A 21,486-nucleotide genomic window follows, 5' to 3' on the forward strand; every position below is an offset into this window, starting at 1 on the left:
TTTTTAAATGGCGTAGTTCTCGAAGCTGTGAGATCTTGGACTATGAAATAAAAAATATTTGACAAAAGTTACACGTTATAAAACCAGTTTCTTTTGATTAGTGGAACTTGGTGAAGGTCGTTTGAATAAGCCTCCATAAATAAATAAATACACCTCTCGTGTTTGTGGGAATATTCCTTATACCTGTTTATGCTCTGCGCATATGGTACATGGCTTTTCGCAAGATATCTAAAGGCTTCTGTCGTAAGATAAATGTATGTTTTTAATATACTCGTAATACACACCCTTTATTGGATTCGTTCTAGAAAAAGAGCACAGATGGCATTAATTGCTACAGACAACAGTTTCTTCTTCTTAGTCGTTTGCACTCTTGGCAGAGTGGTCGTGGTCATCAGTTCGGGTTTTTATTGATTAATTTATTGCTTAGGTGGGTGAACAAGCTCACAGCCCACCTGGTGTTAAGTGGTTACCGGAGCCCATAAGCATCTACAACGTAAATGCCACACCTACCTTGAGATGTAAGTTCTAAGATCTCAGTATAATTACGGGTGGTGGTGCGCTTCACAAGATGTCACAATTCCTAGCATAACGCGTCAAAGAGTGCACAAAAAGTGTGCACTCTTTGACGGAACCGCTTATAAGTGCCTTTATTTGGTCGGTCCATCGTAACGGTGATCTGCCGCGCGGTCTTTTACCCTCAATCACGCCCTGCACCACGAGGCTCTCCACTGAGTCGTCACTCCGTCGCGACACATGTCCGAAGAAATTGAGGATGCGACCCTGAACGATAACACAACATCAAAGTCCCTACAACTAAAATCTCACCCTCTTTTTTTCGCGCACATATTCGCCATTGACATATCCAAGAATTTAGCAACCAAAAGTTTTTAATTTTAATTAGAGCCCTTCTAATATAATAGGATATAAAATAGGAAGGATGGATTTGAAAATTCAGAAAAAAAAATCATTTAGTAAGGTAGAGCCAAATGTACGGCGCAGTGCCACCACTGCGCTGACCGCGACGAGGAAGACACAGCGGAACACACATTGGCGCGTTGCTCTGGATTTGACGAGCAACGCGCCGCCCTCGTCGCGGTCATTGGAGAGGACCTCTCGCTGCCGCGCGTCGTGGCTACGATGCTCGGCAGCGACGCGTCCTGGAAGGCGATGCTCGACTTCTGCGAGTCCACCATATCGCAGAAGGAGGCGGCGGAGCGAGAGAGGGAGAGCTCTTCCCTTTCCGCACCGATCCATCGCCGTCGAGCCGGGGGCCGGAGGCGGGAATACGCCCGTACGTCCCGGCCCCTGTAGGTGGCGGCCTCCCCCCGGTGAAGGTCAAGGGGCGACCTGAGGGGGTGAGGTCGCGCGGCGCGCTACCAGCACTCTAGCGCGCTGCCGTGGAGTGATTAGAGCGACCGGTCGACGGTGTATCGCGTCCCGACCCGGCAGGCTGGTTCTGGTCCAGCGGGGTATTCCGGGACACCAGCGGCACCGTCTGGGCGGCCCGACGGGCTGCCGTACCGAGACGGCCGACGTTTCAGAGCCTTCGATTCGCCTCGAAGGCTCCGTCGGCTGGGCGTCCTTGGGGTGAGCCGCGCCGTCTGGTTGTAGTGTTGACCGCGGTAGCCCCCCTACCTCATCCGGGTTCTGACCTCGGAGGGGATCGGACGTCGGGTGTAAGAGTGCAGGGGAGTCGTTTAGTGGGTGGGTCCTAAAATCCTTGGGCCCGCGGTCTGCTCACAACACCATGCAGATCGTTGAGTCTCACATACCCCGCGCGCCCCTTTTGCGCGGGGACCTCGTAGGAGGTTCGGCCCTCTACCCGAAAAAAAAAAAAAAAAAAAAAAAGTAGAGCCAAATGTGAAATAACGACTGGCAGTGTCTCTAAACACATTTGCTATAGTCTGTGGTTCAGACAGAAAACCCGCCAAAACTAAAACCATGTACAATTAAGCTCCTAATATTCTTATTGTAAATGTTGTTCTATTATTATTTCACGTTAAATATAAAACTTTCACAATAAATTGCTTTGTTTAACGAAACATCGACATGTAAGTGGTACATCGACAACCCCAAAAATTAATTTATGCAATAATGACGATTTTTTTAAGGTGAGTAATAAGTTTAGTTACCTAACACGAGTATTTAGATCAATCAAAGAAATAAAGATCAACTGATGTGGAGTTTGCGGGCTCGAGAAGGCGTTGGGTTCAACTTCCCGCTTATTACACGTGTTCACGACAGATGAGCTTACAAAGAAGCTTAATATTTATGTTCAGTAGGTAAATGAACATCGTTTTCCGTTTATTTTGGTCTAATAAGTAATTCCCGTCTAGGCTTCGAGAACGATCTCTTTGTACGAGTAAATAATCGGGATTGACTCACAGATCAGCATCTAGCCCCAAACTTGGATTCCTTCTGGACCAGAAACACGCAATATTAGAGGCCGCTGTCCTCTGGTTGCTCTGGTCGAACGCTCACATGGATCTTGCCACGACTTTTGGAGACGAGCTAACAAACACTTCGGTTCAACAATCCATACGCAAGATTTCGTTCTCTTCTCTTTTTTGGTATACCATTACTTTATACAAAACCGACATGTCTAGCTTTAGTCATACTTGCATTCTATGGTATAGGTAGCCCTAGAAAGGTGTCCATCCACCCAAATTGCTAACTGTAGCAGCGTAAAGAGAAATGGCGGGATGTCGTAAGACCATTACATCCACCTCCTCCTAAATGCCCTCACCCATGGAGCGGTCTCGACCACTCTGTCAAGTCTGTTTTGGTAGGCAGGCGCTTGGCTCTGCTCCTGGCATTGCTGAAGCCCATGGGTGACAGTAACCACTCACCATCAGGTGGGCCGTATGCTCGTCTGCCTACATGGGCAATAAAAAAAACACGTGTGGCACTCGGGGACTGCCGCGGTAAAGCTATTGCATAGCATTTTTTATCAACTTATGCAATTATAATTAGCCAATAATAATTTAATATTAAAAAATAATAAAATAAGACCACGCTATATTTATAAACATTTAACAAAAGCCTACATTAACTGTCCCCTTCACACTCATAAGCTAGACCGCGCGAGAGAGAGGTGGGCAGACTTTTCATGATGCGCATGCAGTGCGACGTCACGCCGCGCGCTTATTCACAAACACTACACAAGCGCAACGTGTGAATGTGTTGAATGCGAGCTACATGGTAGGCGGAGTGGAGGGTGTTAGGTTTTATTTTCGTTACGGAATTTCTTGATTCGGTCGCTGCGCTCAAAGCCCGCGATAAAAGCTATGCAATAACTTAAACAAAAAAGAATGTAACGCACAAGAACAAGACGAAGGTGAATAAAAGCAGTATCATCGTGCTATAAATCCAGTGCAAAACTAACAAGTTCATTATTAAAGTAACAAGTTAAACTAAAGTAACAACTTAATTGGACAACTTAAAGTCAGTTAAAATGATGTTCCAAGATCCCTTTGTATAAGAAACATACTAATCCAATAAAAGCGTGTACAAAATTTATATACATTTATATATGTTTGGACTTAATACCACTACCAGAATACTGGTTAGTAAATGAATTACAATTAATACCGCTTCTATATTTAAATACGCTAATTACATCAGTTGCATTGTGCACAAAAAAAAAACAGCTTTTTCAATTATTAAATTTTAATACAATTCATATGTTTCAAGGATCAGGTGGAGCGTAGGCTAAACCGATATTCCTCAATTCACAGTCTTCTTCCATAAAATCTTTAAGGAGAAGTTTCTTCAATGCAGCCCGACGAACCTAGATTACAAATTTGTTATACTTTATTATGACATCGTTATATATGAACCGTGCTCGCAACGCCACCTTCACACATGAGTTCGGAATCTTAAATCCATCAAATTCGGGGAAGGATCCAGATTAACTTATCGCGAGCTAGATGTCATATACGAGTGCTATGCTCAGCAACGGCAAAAATTAATTCACGAAAGAATTACGACCAGACAAAGAACTGTATACACATACATATTTGGTACTTAAAGTCAAATAAATACTGTAATGTGATATTTATATACAGGTATTGTGGGCAGCCGAGAACACGGCCTACTGGTGGTAGGACCTCTTGTGAGTCCGAACGGGTAGGTAACACCGCCCCGCCTATTTCTGCCGTGAAGCAGTAATGCGTTTCGGTTTGAAGGGTGGGGCAGCCGTTGTGACTATACTGAGACCTTAGAACTATATCTCAAGGTGTGTGGCGCATTTACGTTGTAGATGTCTATGGGCTCCAGTAAACACTTAACACCAGGTGGGCTGTGAGCTCGTACACCCATATAAGCAATAAAAAAGAACATATATCAATACTCAATCGAAAATATCTACACTTTCTACATCAAAAACTATCAATATCACGCGTACACAATACCTTCGAAATCATTTCATATACAAATATCGAATGAAACGTGCAACACGGATGCGCTAAGTTATAATAACATCGACAGAGAACCCAATCAAACTTGATATCAAAGACTTGATTAGAGAATATAAGGTACGTAGGTACACTCCATAAATATTATATTAATGTTTTCTCTAAAGATCATACACAAATGCAGCCTCGCGAGATTCACGGGGCGAAAGAGGAAACGGAATAGAAAAATTGCAATGGGATTTTTAATGCACAATATTACAGTTTTAATAACATATTTCTTCTTCTTCTGTTTGATTTTCGCACGCGCGGTTTGCGCATTTGCCACAGACCAAAATAAAACGTTGGGAAGTAACATATTTATTAATTTAAAATAAGTCTTAGCCTACACTCATTGGTCACAAATAAAGCTTTTCTTATAAATGTACTTGTCTGTACATTTTATTGACCCGATTATGATGAAATCTTAAGGATATTTTCAGATTAGCCTGACGGGTGATGAAGTTTGACAGCGATCAGAACAATTTCAAATCAAAGAACGGTCAGAAAAATCTAGGCTTGCCTAGTTAGTACAAATATTAAAAATGGTGGGGCGTGTCCCGCCATCGTAGCGAGTTGTTTATTAAAAATAGTTTGCGGAGCACAGAGTATACGGCATCTAGTTAAATTATGGCGGCGCTGTAAAATTATAAAACACAACTTAAATCAAAGTTAAAACCTGACTCGTCTGTGGTCTCTAGTTTATGCTCCAACGAAAGTTTCTTTGAGGACATTCTTACTGCAGCACTTATTTTAATTAATGAAGTCGTAACAATAATATGTAATAACTAGATGAGAGATGGCGTTGTTTACTAATGTTTTTATATTAAATGAAAACGCAAGCGTTTTATGTCGATTTTGTGTGGCGATGCATTGTATGTATGTTCGATCATGAACTCTTCGATTACAAAAGAAGAAGAAGTGAAAAATAAAATGCCAGCGGTCTAAAATATTATTGAAGTGAAACTTCTTTTGGCGCGTTGGGAGGAAAATTTAACTCGCGGCAGATTCGTTACGGCTAGAGAGAAAAGATATAATTTAGGAAGAGCGAGAGTGAGAAAATAGACACAGCGTCTCGCGAACCAATTGACAGTGGAGAGAGGGGAGAAAGCGTGCTAGGTCGTTTCTCTTATACACGTTCTGTTTACGGGCGTCGACCACTATATGGCTTATTATTAGTTTCTCATTGCATAGATGACAGTAACATATTAACTATCTTTTTTTTAAATATATATTTAGTTTTTTATATATATTATAAAATATATATAAATGGCGAAGAGGCTATTTCTCTTATACACAGCATTCGCTATTACAAGAGAAATTTAATTTAAGGGTGAAAAATGAACAAAACCACAATAGTACACATCGCAAAAGAAGTTTCACTTCTTTCACGTGCACCAAGTTACACGCGCACAATTTTTTTTTTTTAATATCTTTAATTTAAATTCATTTTGACCCTTATGTGTACCTAATAATCGTGGCTTATTAACCTTTTACCATCTGTGAAAGTGCACAAGTATGAAAATAAAAAAGCTGCCGGTTCTAGTTTGTCGGATCCTTACAACCTAAAAGTCCACTGAAGTCTCACATTAAATAACCATCACTTTACTGAGACATTATTTTATCTCATCTCATTTCGTTTCGTTTCATTTCATTCCAATTTATTACAGTCTTCAATCAATCCACTTCATCTCATTTCGCTCCATTTCATTTTTAATAACAGGATATGGATGTATGTATGTATGTATGTAATTTATTTATGATTTTTATAAGCTCGACAGTGACAACAATGGCATCTCCAGAAGACAATTGCCATACATAAAAAAAAGAAATCTCGCAAAACGAGACACGATTCTAAATGTATAAAAACGACAACGAATTCACCCGGTATTATGCGCTCCCTGCCTTCCGAGAACTCTATTAAATTTAATCTTGGATCGTTATTAAATCGTCCGTAAACAATAGACACCTCAGGAAATTGTTTAGTTTGCGTTTGAAGTTAAATTAAATACGAACGGCCAAAGTTTGCATTTTCGCCTGACGTAACTCCTCTCGTATAAACATCATTTCCGGTCGCAAGTCTCGATGCGCAAACGGATCCATGTCGATTTTCAGACGAGGATCTATACTCGCGAGTTGTTGATCACTAAGAAACAAAGTATATAAAGAAAAACCTTTAGTAGTTAAAACCCTTAAAACTCTTTAGTTTAAAAAAAAGACTTTTCTTAAACGGAATCACTATATATTAAGTGTATAATCTATGGAATCACTCATCTGTCTGTCATTCAGTGAAGAGAGTAATCGATTTTTGGATTGTATAATAATACTGTCTAAAATATTAATTTAAAAAGAGATTAAGCGCCTTAAATGATATTTTCTTAATATATTACGGAAAACGCAAATAAGTATTTCATTGTTTAACGATTCTGGAGCTATAAAGGTTTTAAATACTAATGTTTTTTCTTTACAGGTAGGTATATTTTCTTATTTTACATGCAAATTACAAAAGTTGAACAATCGATACATCGATCTCTCGTGTTTCAAAGTGGGTTGAGGTACTCGCGTTGTGTATCCCTATACGCATCCTTTACCCACTTCAAACAAAAAGGTCGTAAATTCCATCTGCAAGTAGCTGCAGGATCATCATTTTAAATAAGTAATGTAATTCTCCAAGTCTTTTTTTTTAATTGCCTTTGTAGGCAGACGAGCGTACGGCCCACCTGATGGTAAGTGGTTACCGTCGCCCATAGACTTCAGCAATGCCAGGAGCAGAGCCAAGCCGCTGCCTACCGCTTAGTCATCGGAATCGCAGATTGGGCGATTATATTATGTAATATTAAAAAGAAAATCAAGCAGTGCATCGAGACTGACGTGACAGACATTGTTGATTAAAATTAAAATTTATTATAAAATAAAAAAATTCGACGATCTATTAACTTAAGGCGAATTTACATTACGAAATTAGTGGCATGAAATTAGTTTCGTGACTTTAGTTTTACCAACAGTTTCACGTGTAATTTTATACTTTCTTAATGCATGCATTAATTTCATGCATGCAAATTAGTTTCTTGTCCTGCGCGATTTTTTGGTGAAATTAGTGTCATGCAACTAATATCATAGTGTAGACGCGACGTGAAACTAATGTCGCGAAAGGGCCTGCGCTGTGCGGACGTGTGTATTGTTAGTTCGGACGCGCTTCGAGCGTTGAAAATGGCAAACCAACGATGGAGTACAGAAAAAAAAATTAGATCTTAATGAATATCAGCGACAAGGGTGTCTGGGTCCCGAAACACCTACAGTAAAAAATAAAAATTATCTTCACTCATTCGAAAATAGTTTTTATAACTCTCAGGATCTTCATCTGCTAATTCAGAGACTTTTTTTTTTTTTTTTTTTTTATTGCCCTTGTAGGCAGACGAGCATACGGCCCACCTGATGGTGAGTGGTTACCGTTGCCTATGGACTTCAGCAATGCCAGGGGCAGAACCAAGCCGCTGCCTACCGCTTAATACTCTCCACAAGCCTCGTTTGAAGAAGGACATGTCATAGCGCTCGGGAAACACCGTGGACGGGAGCTCATTCCATAGCCGGATGGTACGTGGCAAAAAAGATCTCTGGAAACGCACTGTGGATGACCGCAGTGGCTCCAGGTAGTACGGATGAACTCTACTCCGGTGGCGGGCGGTGCGATGGTAAAAACGAGATGCCGGTATCATCTCGAACAATTCCTCAGAGCACTCCCCATGGAACATACGGTACAAAATACAGAGGGAACCGAAGTCCCTCCGCAGACCCAGAGGTTCCAAAGGTCATTGCACCAAAATACCTTCTTGTTGACCATCATCGAATCTACCAACTTTTTTTTATAGTATTTTTTTAAGTTTATAAGTATATAAGCATTTCTTTAGCTACATTGAATATAGCAAATTATAACTTTGATGCTGTTGGCGCCATGGTTACTGCGATACTGTTGATTTCGCGACACTAATTTTTTAACGAAATTACTTTCGCATATATCGAAACTACTTTCGTGAAACTGAGCTCAACATGCATGACACTAATTTCGTAATGTAAATCCCGCATTACGTATATAAAATAGCCCCCCAAAAGCCAACCAAAAGATTGCAGGAGAGCCTACAATTAGCGAGGTGCTAGGAAACAATCTCAATAAAATTTCAAAACGGCTGCCAACCATTACATTTTATTTTACAATTATATACTGCACATTATTTAAATACCAGTTTGAATCACATCAAAACTGAAATATATCGGTACTATCAAATCAGTCGTGACAGAGTTAAGATGCTTCCGAGAAAATATGATTCAAAACTATATCAGCTTATGTTGTTTAGTCGAAGCTTCTTGGGTGCATATTGCGAGTGAATAAAGAGAACGAATAGTCCGGCAAGTCTCTGATAGTTCACGGGATTTCAAAAAACGCACAGAGTACTTTCTAGAGCCCGTGGAAGAGCAACGTTCCAGTCAGGCCCGAACAAAAACTATTAAGCGCCCACGCTACGTGACAAGCTACTTACAATCTAGCGCCAACATCAGCTTCCAATTCTCCTGCTTCTTCCATTTTTTCAGGTTCATTTTCATCATCCGGTGCGTTCGACATTTTCAACAGCTACTTCAACTAGGCCTATGAAAATTAATTTACCAAGCTTTGACTATGAGAATCAAAGATTTTGTTAAAGATGATATTAATAAAACACTATGCGTCAGAAAATGACAAATTATAGTACCTACAACATTGAGGTTTTATTTCAATTCATTCCTAAAATCAAATTAAAAACTCTTTTGTTGGAGTTTGAATATAAATGTAATGGCAGGCAACACTTGACACATGATTACAGATTTAGAATATTAGAATTATTTTAAATGTTTAAAAAACAGATGATTGTCTTCTCGTAAGAAAAAGTCGGACTTCTCATCTAGACACGGTTAGAACAACATGTAAGAGTTTTATCAAAATATAAAGATAATAATTTTATAATGGTTTAACCTCTCCACAGTTCGGAGCAAATATATTAAGTGTATAATCTATGGTTCGGAGTCCTTTGAGCGAACTCCACAGATACGTGAAATGTCAAATCACATTTACAGTGCTCAAACTATCTGCAATATAATTATAATGAAGCAGTGTGTTTTTAAATACCCCCTTATCACCTACAGAACCCAATTTAAATTACCCCTCAAATTTAACGGTCCAACATCTTTCCACTCTTGATGTATATTTATAAAACAAAATTTAAAATACAATTGATTACAACTGTTTTTTTATCAGAAATCTCCAAACGCTTGAAGGAGGTTACACGTGATGCTAAGGCTGGCTGGTACTTTGCGCAGAGAGTGAGTCTGGCTGTCCAACGAGTTGACGTAGCCAGTATCTTGGGAACTGTGCCTCCTTCAAGCGCATTGGAAGATTTGTTCTACTGTGTGAGTTGATTTATCTATACTAATATTATAAAGAGGAAAGATTTGTTTGTTTGTTTGTATTGAATAGGCTCCGAAACTACTGAACCGATTTGAAGAATTCATTCACTGTTTGGAAGCTACACTATTCCCGAGTGACATAGGCTGTATTATTTTTTAACAAAAATTAGGGATTCTTACTAAAACTCCATAATGTAACCTGAGGTGTAAAAAAATATCCTAACATTTTTGTTAAAGACCCGAGCGAAGCCAGAGCGGGCCGCTAGTGTTAAAATATTTTGATTTCTTATTTATTAATAAAGATTAATATTGATTACGGTTTCATTTAGCATTTACTTTTATCGTTTTGATTTTCTAATTTCCAAACTTTTCTACAATTAGTTTTCGTGGTCATGAATAAATTGATCGACATTCTCATAATATTTTTGATTAGATTAAGTTTAACTGTCAAACTATTAACTTTAGATTAATATCATTTAAACAACGGTTTTAATATTCGAGTTTAATTTATCAGATTTAATATAATGTACGGATTAAAACAAGCTCCATTTACATGGAACAAAACTTTTACCCAAGCGATGTTTGTTTTGTGATTCAAGACAATTAAAACAGATCGATGCGTTTTCATAAACGAAGATAATTCAATAATAATCGGACTATTCGTTGAAGACGGAATTGTCATAGGAAAAGACATGAAAAAGATCTAAATTATTTTGAAGAAACTTAAAACCAAATTTGAATGAAAAAGAATGAAAATCCAACTACTTATCGGGTATGGAAATAAAAAACTCAAAAGAAGGAATAATTCTCACTCAGATATCCTACATAAATGACGTACTGGAAAAATACAACATAAAAAATGCCAAACCTTGTGACACGCCAGCAAGAAGCGATTCAAAGTCGATACAGGAAACTGCCCAGGAGAAGGAATACCCCAATAGGGAAGCAGTGGGAAGCTTACTGTACCTGTCTACCAGAACCAGACCAGATATCGCACAAGCGGTCAATCTAGTTAGCAGGAAGGTCAAAAACGCCACTAGAGAAGACGTCACAAAAGTCAAGAAAATATTCAAATATTTAGTGGGAACCAAAGAGAAAGGCATTTTGTTCAAACAAAATAAACCGATAGAGAACATCGATGCTTACAGCGACTCGGATTATGCTGAAGACTCATTGAAGAAGCACTTCTGGTTCCGTGCTAATGATAGCCGATGGACCAATATCATGGGCATCCAAGAGGCAGCCTATAGTAGCTCTATCGTCGACTGAAGCCGAGTACATAGCCGCAGCAGACGGGCAAAGAGGCATAGTGTCTCAAATCTCCATTACAAGAAATAACCGGTTCGGACATAAAAATAAATTTGCATGTTGATAACCAAAATTCGATTCAACTTGTGAAGTCTGGATCCTTCAACAAAAGATCGAAGCACATAGACGTGCGGTACCATTTTATACATGAACACTTCGTGCATGGATTAATAAATATTAGCTACCTACTGTCCCACAGAAATGACAAAACCATTATCAAAAGTAAAGTTTGAAAGACACTGTGCAAGATTAATGCATGTACTAGCCGATGACCGAGCTTTGCTCGGTTTTTTTTTATGATAACGCCATCTTGTTGTGTCTTTAAAGCGGTTAGTTGCCCTCAATTAAGAAAAATAGTATTATTATTCGCCAATAGATGTCGGGAAGAGTTGATTATTGAAAACACGAATAAAACAACATGTTCTGAAAATAAATCGTAGCTAGATCGATTTATCGCCCCCGTAATCCCCTATATACTAAATTTTATGAAAATCGTTGGAGCCGTTTCCGAAATTCAGATTATATACCTACATATAATTATATTAATATACAAGAATTGCTCGTTTAAAGATATAAGATAGAAACATGTCTCGGCTACATGAGTGAACATCGGGAGAAGGTGTTGGAAGGTCGTGATGCTGTCCACGTATAAATTGTCTATGATGCACTATATTTGAATTTGTATTATGTTCTTGTACTTTTAATGTGCGGTGTCATTCTTAGATATATTTTCTAATATACAAGTCAACACAATGTTTTCAAGTATTTACGTTTTAATTAATTGCTATAGCCGCTAGTCCACCCTATCAAAATTAAACTTCCTTAAAGTTTTTACATACACGAATTATAGCACACGTGTAGCATTTTTTCTGTTTTGGCAAAAACCATTAAATTATTCATATAATTAGCCTGTTCTCGACCATTTTTTTATTTATCAGACACACAATACACATTACAAGCTAAAAAGATACACAAAAAGTAACAACAAGTAAAAAAAAACTGGCTTGCAACATAACATAATATTTCTCATAGCTAACAGAAAATGTATTATTTATTTTTAGTTAATTATTATTAACTTGTAGTAACAGTATTCCTACTTACCTCAATCGTTTTGAAGAAGTCGTCGTGACCTAAAGGATAAGACGCCCGGTGCATTCGTGTCGAGTGATGCAACGGTGTTCGAATCTCGCAAGAGGGGACCAATTTCTTTATGATATACTTACCTACTTAACAATTGTTCACGATTCCTCGGTGAAGGAATAACATCCTGTAATAAAAATCAAACCCGCAAAAATTATAATTTAACTATATTTGTAATATGTAATACTTGAGACCTTAGAACTTATATCTCAAGGTTGGTGGCGCATTTACGTTGTAGATGTCTATGGGCTCCAGTAACCACTTAACACCAGGGGAGCTGTGAGCTCGTCCACCCATCTAAGCAATAAAACAAAATAAAAAAATGCGTAATTACTGGTGCAAGGACGTCTGTCCGCACGGGTAGGTACCACCACCCCGCCTATTTTTGCCGTGAAGCAATAATGCGTTTCGGTTTGAAGGATGGAGCAGCCTGTATTATTAAAACTCAAACCTTAAAACATTTAAAACCTTACGTTTAAATTAAGGCTTCAACCTTTTTGTAGCGACATCTGTTGTGGTTTGGTTGAATTAATTACCAGTTTGATGGTGGCAAATAGAAAGATTAGTAAAAATTGGAAACGTTCAGAATTCTAAAACTAAAAATATTTTCATTTAACATATGATAATTAATGTAAAGTTTGAAGAAAAATGATATATCTCTTCTTTATATTACTTTTTGCAAAGTAACAAAGAAAACGTTTAAATTTGTTTTGGGATGACTCATCAAGTGACAAGTACCTTTTAGTTTCTGAACGTACTCTCGCACTCCAGTAAAAGGGTGAGTGAACCGCCTCATTGTGTTATTTATTGCATTTGACTCTAATAATACATTAATTAGCCGTTTTACGGTCACATCAAGTGTAATAAAACATAGGCCGCGACAGCCATGCAGATGTGAGTAATACAAGTGTGGTGATTCTGGGGCGTTGTTTTCTAGTGCCGTGACATTGTGTGAAAAAATATTTTGTATATCTCGCAAGATGACCGAGTACAAATTGGTGGTTGTGGGTGCGGGAGGCGTTGGTAAATCCGCATTGACTATACAGCTGATACAGAATCACTTCGTGGACGAATACGATCCCACGATAGAGGATTCGTACCGTAAACAAGTCGTGATCGACGGTGAGACGTGTTTACTCGACATCCTGGACACGGCTGGCCAGGAAGAGTATTCGGCGATGAGAGACCAATACATGCGGACCGGGGAAGGATTCTTGCTGGTATTCGCCGTCAACAGTGCTAAAAGTTTCGAAGACATTGGCTCGTATCGCGAGCAGATCAAGCGAGTGAAGGACGCGGAAGAGGTGCCCATGGTACTTGTGGGCAACAAGTGCGACCTACAGTCGTGGGCCGTAGACATGGCGCGGGCACGAGAGGTTCGTAAACATTCTTACATCATCATAATAAAACTCATTACCTAATAAACAAAAATTTCTATACAAACTTACAAAATCAATAAAATTTGTGTTCTGCATTCTGTCATATGAGTTTTTTCTCTCATAAATTCCCATTGCTTTTATTATATTATCTGAATAGTTTTAGTACCGAAAATATCTCCAAAGAACAACTTTACATAAACACAATACTTCCTCCTCAAAAACCTTGGATTTGACTTTGTGTAAGACAAGATCAAGTACAATTAAATAGTGCCATGTTTATAATGATAAAACAAATGAGATAAGCTAAAATTATTATAGAATTTCACTTTAAATTTATTTATAATATTAAACATTTTTGAGTTAAACTTAGAACTTGTTCTTTTTGTGTAACATCAAGTTTTTTTTTCATTAAGATAATAATATGAGCTATTTATCTTTGTCTTAAGATAAAATGGCCATTGCCAGTTACCTATTAAGTTTATGATTCTCATGGACATTTGTTTGTTTATTATTGATTTCTGCCTGAACTTCTGAGGAATTTAGGACACATTTTTATCAATTCTTTTGGACTTACTTAGTTTGAAAACATGATTGTGTAAATAAATAATTTGCCTTCTGTCAGTAAAGCATACTGGAATTTCATGTAGTCTTATTTTTGTATGTGAAACTTGTGTTTGAAGTAATGCATAATTAACCTTCCATCTAACATAAAGGCTTTTAAGAAAAAGAGGTTAGTTTGCATATTTTCTAACAGACATGTGTGACACTGAGTAGTGTGGTCAGCTTATTTAAAAAGAATTCATTGAATTTACAAATAAAGTTAAAAATAGTTTATGGCTAATATTCATTAAGTCCTAACTGTGACTGTGAAAAATTAATAAGTTAAACACAGGTAATTACTGTGGACTCTTGTCATCAGTACCCACAGTTGATGTAGATCATTAACAGTTTTAGTTATAATTTACTGTCACACCTATTGACCTCGATATGTAGTGTGCTTAAGACTAACATAGCAGAAGCTTTTTTTTAATTAATTACAAACACACCTTACTGTTTAATTAAGACTTTTGTAGTTTAATCTTGTGTTTTGTAGTCACAAAAGACACAGAGGTATTATTCACCGACGTCCGAATATCATACTAATTACTGTAAAATTAATTCATTATTTTAATTGTGTAAACTGTAAAAATGATTTTAACTATCTCTAGAACTCCTGAAAATTTTAAGCAATACCTACACTTTACATTTAGACTTTAAACTTAAAATAATTAAAAACTGCTATTATTTTCATGTATAACAAGGCATTATAAAAAAAAATTATCCCCGAAATTGAGAACTACTGGTACCGAAAGTATTTGTACATGGATCACGACAATACTCCTTGTATTTTTAGCTATTTGAGTCTCAACTATTTACTTGAATTCTAACTTCCTTCTACTTTTATAATCTCTCTCAATTCTCAGCACTGTTATTTCTTATGTACAGATCATCTATGAACAATAAGATATCCATCACGTCTAATCTAAGAAACAAAGACTTTCTCCAATTACCGTTACAGACCTTTACATGAGGTTTATCCAATTGCCTCTACAGGCTGCACATACCTCACTGTTTTTCTCCTTGTGTCTCTACATTAAAATGACACAAACATTAAAATATTATTTCATTCTTTTTCATTATTTTATTGAATATTCAGATATTTTGTCAACATAATAATAGCATTTCCTTAAGCATTATCTAACAATATTTACTATTATATTAATTATAACATGAAAACAAAATTGATTAGTCACTAAATAGGATTTAAACTGCTATTAAAAACAGAACATAGTATTACATAATAATATGTTATAACTGTAGGAATCCTATAATAAAATTTGTCATCACAATAGTTTAATATTACTTTGAAAATGCTTCTGTAGCCTACCACCAGTCATAATATACAATAATTCTAACAAATATATGAAACACGCTAACATTCTCCATATTGATATAACATATTTTTAATTCATGTGATGGTGAGACTATGATAGGGCTTCTCAGGGTATACCATTGCAGCGATTGCTTTGTCCAGCCACTTTGCATCAAGGGGGTAGATCTTAGAGCTTTTGTCCAAATTTAAGCTAGTCAAAATAGCATCAAACCTTTTATAGTTTTACTAGGTTAAGTAGGCTTAAAATACTTCTATATGTCACCGTCTTATGTAGAGACAACACAAATCGTGTTAATGCTATTTGTTTGATCTAGGCATCATTGAGGGGTTGCCATGTTCACCTTCCAGGCTCATCATCTACTACCTGTCTCTCAGGTGTAGTGAATAGAACTTGTTAGGACAAATTTGATAACCCCAAACTCACTTGCACTGGCAGTAGTAATATGCTTGAATATTTCTGCCATGAAGTGATCATGTGTTTTGGGTCAAAATATGAGAAATTTTTATACATTATAAAGACAATTATTTTCTTTAATAATATTACAGAGATTTACAAAACACATAAGCACTGATTCTAAACTAAATTCTTTTCTAAATAAATTTCCCATATTTTTTTTTTTTTTATTCTTAGATGTGTGGACGAGCTCACAGCCCACCTGGTGTTAAGTGGTTACTGGAGCCCATAGACATCTACAACGTAAATGCGCCACACACATTGAGATATAGTTCTAAGGTCTCAGTATAGTCACAACGGCTGCCCCACCCTTCAAACCGAAACGCATGACTGCTTCACGGCAGAAATAGGCGGGGCGGTGGTACCTTACCCGTGCGGACTCACAAGAGGTCCTACCACCAGTAATTACGCAAATTATAATTTTGCGGGTTTTGATTTTTATTGCACGATGTTATTCCTTCACCGTGGAAGTCAATCGTGAACATTTGTTGAGTACGTATTTCATTAGAAAAATTGGTACCCGCCAGCGGGATTCGAACACCAGTGCATCGCTAGATACGAATGCACCAGACGTCTTATCCTTTAGGCCACGACGACACAAGAAACAAAGCCTAAATATCTTGGAATCAAAAAAATGTGATAGAAAATTATCCATCTCTGTCGTCAACTAACACTGACCGTGTGAAAAACACAAGAGTGCCCAGGGGAATTCCTGCCACTGGTCCTTCGATTTATTAATGGCCATTTGTCAACAATGGCTATTCTTAAAATAAATTGTCATCAGTAAAGTAAGCTAAGCTGTTAGGCTATTATCACATATAACACAGCTTGACAATCTTTAAATTCTTTAAAACAAAGAAGTGTTAAATCACAGTGATGAAACCATATTGTTATTATGCTATCTAAATCGACACGCACGTCATTAACTGAGGAAATCCGAAGAATTTTAATAGGTACTTCTGCCAAATTAAATCCTAGTTAAAATAACATTAAAATTAAACTATTCCCACGGGAAGCCATCACTGTGATTATAATGTGTACTATGATTAAAGCTAAAATACCATCTATTAATGAATGTCAGAACTAAATTTTGATCAAAATTGGAATCCCAAAGGAAAATCATTACATCTAAATCTGATTAACGGTTTAAGCATGATTGAGTAACAAACACCAAAAGTCTTCAATCCTCAATGCTGGAAGTTGTGATCACAATTTTTCCGTATGATGTTCCTCCAATAATTCCGACTTTCAGCTGCACATGATGTCTCGGCGACCTTGATTCGGCCTGTTAGGCGTATTGGACTCATTTTCCCCTCTAGTTTCCCGGTGACGATCAATTTTTGAGGAGGACTGCTGTAACCATTTGACGTCAGAATTTTTTTATTGCTTAGATGTTTGGACGAGCTCACAGCCCATCTGGTGTTGAGTGGTTACTGGAGCCCATAGACATCTACAACGTAAATGCGCCACCCACCTTAAAAATGTCCACCAGACAGGTGTCTATCCATAGCTATAAAACAAACAACTATGTATGTAAACACGTTTAATTTTAACTTAAATACAAGTTCCATAAATGTTTATCAGCTTAATATCGCTTAACAAATACAAAAACATGACGTCGTTTCGCGCCCATTGTTTCCCTTCGCCTATGTCATTCGTTCGATCAGTGACGTCAACGACAACTAGGAACGTCAGCTTATGACTTAGTGATTCGTTAATAATATCAGCTAACGTCATATGTTGAGCATCGTCTTTGCATCGATAAGTCGGTTTTTCACTTAACAAATGAAATTTTTTAAGCTCTCGTCACGGTTTATATTTGAGTAATTCCATACCAAATTTAGAAGAGAGAGACTGTTCTTTAATGTGCAACAAAAAAAATAAACAATGCGAATCATTAGATATAAAAAAAAAGTACAATTGGCGGTCTTATCGCTAAGAGCGATCTCTAAGAGAGAAGTTATAGCATACGTTATGTTCAATAGTGGGGACATAGTAATAAACAAAGAGGCGGTCCTGATATTAAGTGGTTACCGCGGCCCGTGGACATCATAGGCTGATACTTGTAATTTTATTTTTTGTTTTATTGTCAAGAGCGGTGAACGAGTTCACGGTCCACCTTGATTACCGTAGTCCATAGACATTACAACGTGAACGCCGCTACCCACCACGAAGCATGAGGTCGAAATCCCTATTGTATAACAGCTACAGTTGATCTCACGTTGCATTGTCTATATCGTCTGTGTCTCTTATGTCCCAGTTTACCGTTTTTAATCAGATGAACGTTGAGTTTAATCTTTAAACATTCAAGTCATGATGACAATATCGATTTGCTTGTGGTAACCTCCGGAAACTAACAGTGCTCCGCACCAATAGAAGTACTCGCAACCGGAATTAAGTATAAAGATATGAGTTATGTTGGAATATGGACCGATGATTGAGGAGTGATGGGAGTAGTTATAATCTAGAGGTGGCCTAGGTCACATACGTATCTTCTGATTAATAACCCCAGAGATTAACATATATGACCTCTGTTATAATTCCATTACCAGTAATTTAATTTGGACAAGACCTTTGCAAGAGTATTAAAACCAAAAAGTCCCTATACACCTATACTAACTTACGTTACACGACTGATTCAAAAAAGTACCTCAATTTCGATAACTCTAAGCATGTTTCTTGAGAGTAAAAATAAGTTCTTACAACTCAAATATGGAAAACCGGCCAGCACCTGCTTAGCTATGCCCGGGTATTGTTGATGTTTATAAGGATCTGTGATCACACACAATGTGGTGGGCCGTATGCTCCTTATTTTAATACCTAATAATATTATTGCAGGTGGCGCAAAGCTATAATGTTCCGTTCGTCGAAACATCGGCCAAAACACGCATGGGAGTTGACGACGCTTTCTACACGCTCGTGAGGGAGATCCGCAAAGATAAAGTCAGCCGAGACAAGAAATTCAAAGGGAAGAAACCACGTCACGTTCACAAAATAATTAAAGATTGCACCCTTTTTTAAGCTGAAAAGAGCTGCAGTTTCGGAATTACACGCTTGTCTTTCGCCTCCACCGCCCATATAGTATTACAGACCTCATAAAAGAAGCAAGGCAGAGATTAAATTTGTAGTTTTTGCATGCATTGTATCGTGAACCATTAATTTGGCGGTAAAAAAACCGGTTGTGTCACCTTTCGAAAACAGTACCATAGATTATATTACATGCAAACGGATATTTTGCCAATTGTGCGGGTGTGTGCGTTAGCATGTCGAACTTTGATTTGTCCGTAAAAAAATTATTTTACTGTAGACTGTAGATCACGAAAGAACATCCAAAAATCTTAATTAATACAAAATACAAATTGCGTGTCTACGTGTTTATACGTGTGGATACGGCCGTCTGGCAAGCGTGTAAACCCGACATACGTCACCGTTCACTCGGCGTCGTCTGTAGCGAGCGAATAATATATTTCAATTTACAAAACCTTGGTCTTACGAGATTTTATATCCATTCTTCATAAAGGGACTGGTTGTTTGTTGCAAAGTCAATTTCGTTTTACAAAGAAAATATTAGTGTAGAAGAGGCAATAAATATAATAACTAAAAAATCGAAATTCCTTTCTGAGGCATTTTGGCCTAAATCGTTTCGCCATTAAAAAAATACAAACAAAAAACTTAAGAAATTACAAATAAATGAAATGTCATTTTATTTTTTTGTGTTCTGAATTATTATTTATTGTAATCCAGTTCCTTTTATTACATCTATCAGCCGTTCGCTTCTAACTAGGTATAATATAGAAGGTCTTTGAAAATAATTGAACCAGTTTAAAAAATCCTTAAATAAATCAATAAATAATTAAGTTTCATTATCCGCTCAAACGGCGGCATTAAATAAGGTATAATATCAAAATTTGTTATCAATTTAATGTATTATTAATAAGATCATTGTTGGATGTTTTCTACTGTAGCTAATGTAATGTTTAGCGCGACTTTTTTCTATATCTACAAATCGAGAGCTATATAATGCTTGGTTCTCTTTTTTTTCTATGCATTTTTACTGTTGTATGTTCTAACGATGCTGTTTCAGATACTTTATCATCTGCAGGAAGCCTAAATTAAAATTGCCAACGCGAACAGTAATTTTGTAGGACACTATAAATTCAGAACATACCTGTCGCAGTGTACAATGAATCATGCAAACGAATATTTTTTTTGGGTTTTTTTTAACAGAATAACAAAATAATATTGTCATTTTACTGTAGTTTTAGTTGTATTGCGTTTCAATACCTAGTTTAAGTATTTTAAGTGAACAAAGTGCAATCGAAAATACAGTAATAAAATTAAAATACACATTTTTTTCGTTCGTATTTTTGTTTGCACGTTGTATTTAGTTTTATTTAGAACAAAACGCGGTAAGGCGTTGCCATGGAGACAGTACCAGCAATATCATTGCCATTATATATATTATTTTTTTCTTACAATTTACCATCAAAAATGTAATTTTTGTTTAAAAATTTTCTGTATTTATGGAATAATTAATCAAATGAAATTTTACGTGTAACGTTCGTGTCATACGTTTTTATTGTATAATTAATAAAATAGGAGTTTCGAAGCTAATGCACAATTTTGTTGAAAATAGTTTTATCTTTTAACTCTAAAATTCTGTAACTGTATAGCACAATTGTGTGCTCATGAAAATAAATTAACTAAGTACATACTATTTTTATTTTACAACCGCGGTCCAATCCTCCAATTTATCAATGGGTACTGCATGATTTGGAAAAAATAAAATGACCTAGATTGCCAAACTATGTCTCCGATTACTATACTGTAATTAGGCAAAGACAAACACTAACATTGTGTTTATGTTTCGTTACATACTCATAACTGTTTTTAAGCTACTGCATAGCTTCTATCGCGGGCCTTGAGCGCGGCGACTGAATCAAGAAATTCCGTAACGAAAATAACCTGACACCCCCCCCTACGCCTACTAGGTAGCTCACGTTAAACACATTCACACGTTGCACTTGTGTAGTGTTTGTGAATAAGCGCGCGGCGTGACGTCGCACTGCCGCATGCACATCATGAAAAGTCTGCCCATCTCTCCCTCGCGCGGTCTAGGTTATGAGTGTGAAGGGGACAGTTAATGTTTTGCTTTTGTTAATGTTTGTAAATATAGCGTGGTCTTATTTTATTGTTGTTTTAATAGTAAATTATTATTTTCAATTTATAATTGCATAAGTTGATAAAAAATGCTATGCAATAGCTTTACCGCGGCAGTCTCAGAGTGCCACACGTGTTTTTTTTTTAGTAAAAACAATAGACAAGCCTTAGTTTGTTTTCTTGGAAATGAGCATTTTTTTTAAATGTCTGATAAATAATAGATTT

At 37.0% G+C, this 21,486-nt stretch overlaps 3 protein-coding genes across 3 annotated transcripts; 2 read left to right on the forward strand and 1 right to left on the reverse strand.

The window, feature by feature from the left end:
- Nucleotides 1-3,688: 3,688 nt before the first annotated feature.
- Nucleotides 3,689-9,114, reverse strand: LOC149500529 (uncharacterized). The gene is made up of 3 exons (XM_089736466.1): nucleotides 8,987-9,114; nucleotides 6,468-6,597; nucleotides 3,689-3,790 (listed from the first exon to the last, which is right to left on the reverse strand). Exons 1-3 carry the CDS (start codon nucleotides 9,067-9,069, stop codon nucleotides 3,689-3,691), a joined length of 315 nt encoding a protein of 104 aa, XP_089592592.1. The 5' UTR covers nucleotides 9,070-9,114.
- Nucleotides 9,115-10,661: 1,547 nt separating this feature from the next.
- On the forward strand, nucleotides 10,662-11,156 carry LOC149500530 (uncharacterized). The gene has a single exon (XM_089736588.1). It carries the CDS (start codon nucleotides 10,662-10,664, stop codon nucleotides 11,154-11,156), a length of 495 nt encoding a protein of 164 aa, XP_089592714.1.
- A 1,690-nt stretch (nucleotides 11,157-12,846) lies between these two features.
- Ras85D (ras-like protein 1) lies at nucleotides 12,847-20,813 on the forward strand. Its single transcript, XM_089736475.1, has 2 exons — nucleotides 12,847-13,711; nucleotides 18,940-20,813. Exons 1-2 carry the CDS (start codon nucleotides 13,316-13,318, stop codon nucleotides 19,120-19,122), a joined length of 579 nt encoding a protein of 192 aa, XP_089592601.1. The 5' UTR covers nucleotides 12,847-13,315; the 3' UTR covers nucleotides 19,123-20,813.
- Nucleotides 20,814-21,486: the final 673 nt, after the last annotated feature.

This window comes from Bombyx mandarina, chromosome 21 (genome assembly GCF_030267445.1).
Source record: "Bombyx mandarina strain Sakado chromosome 21, ASM3026744v2".
Lineage (NCBI taxonomy): Eukaryota > Metazoa > Arthropoda > Insecta > Lepidoptera > Bombycidae > Bombyx > Bombyx mandarina.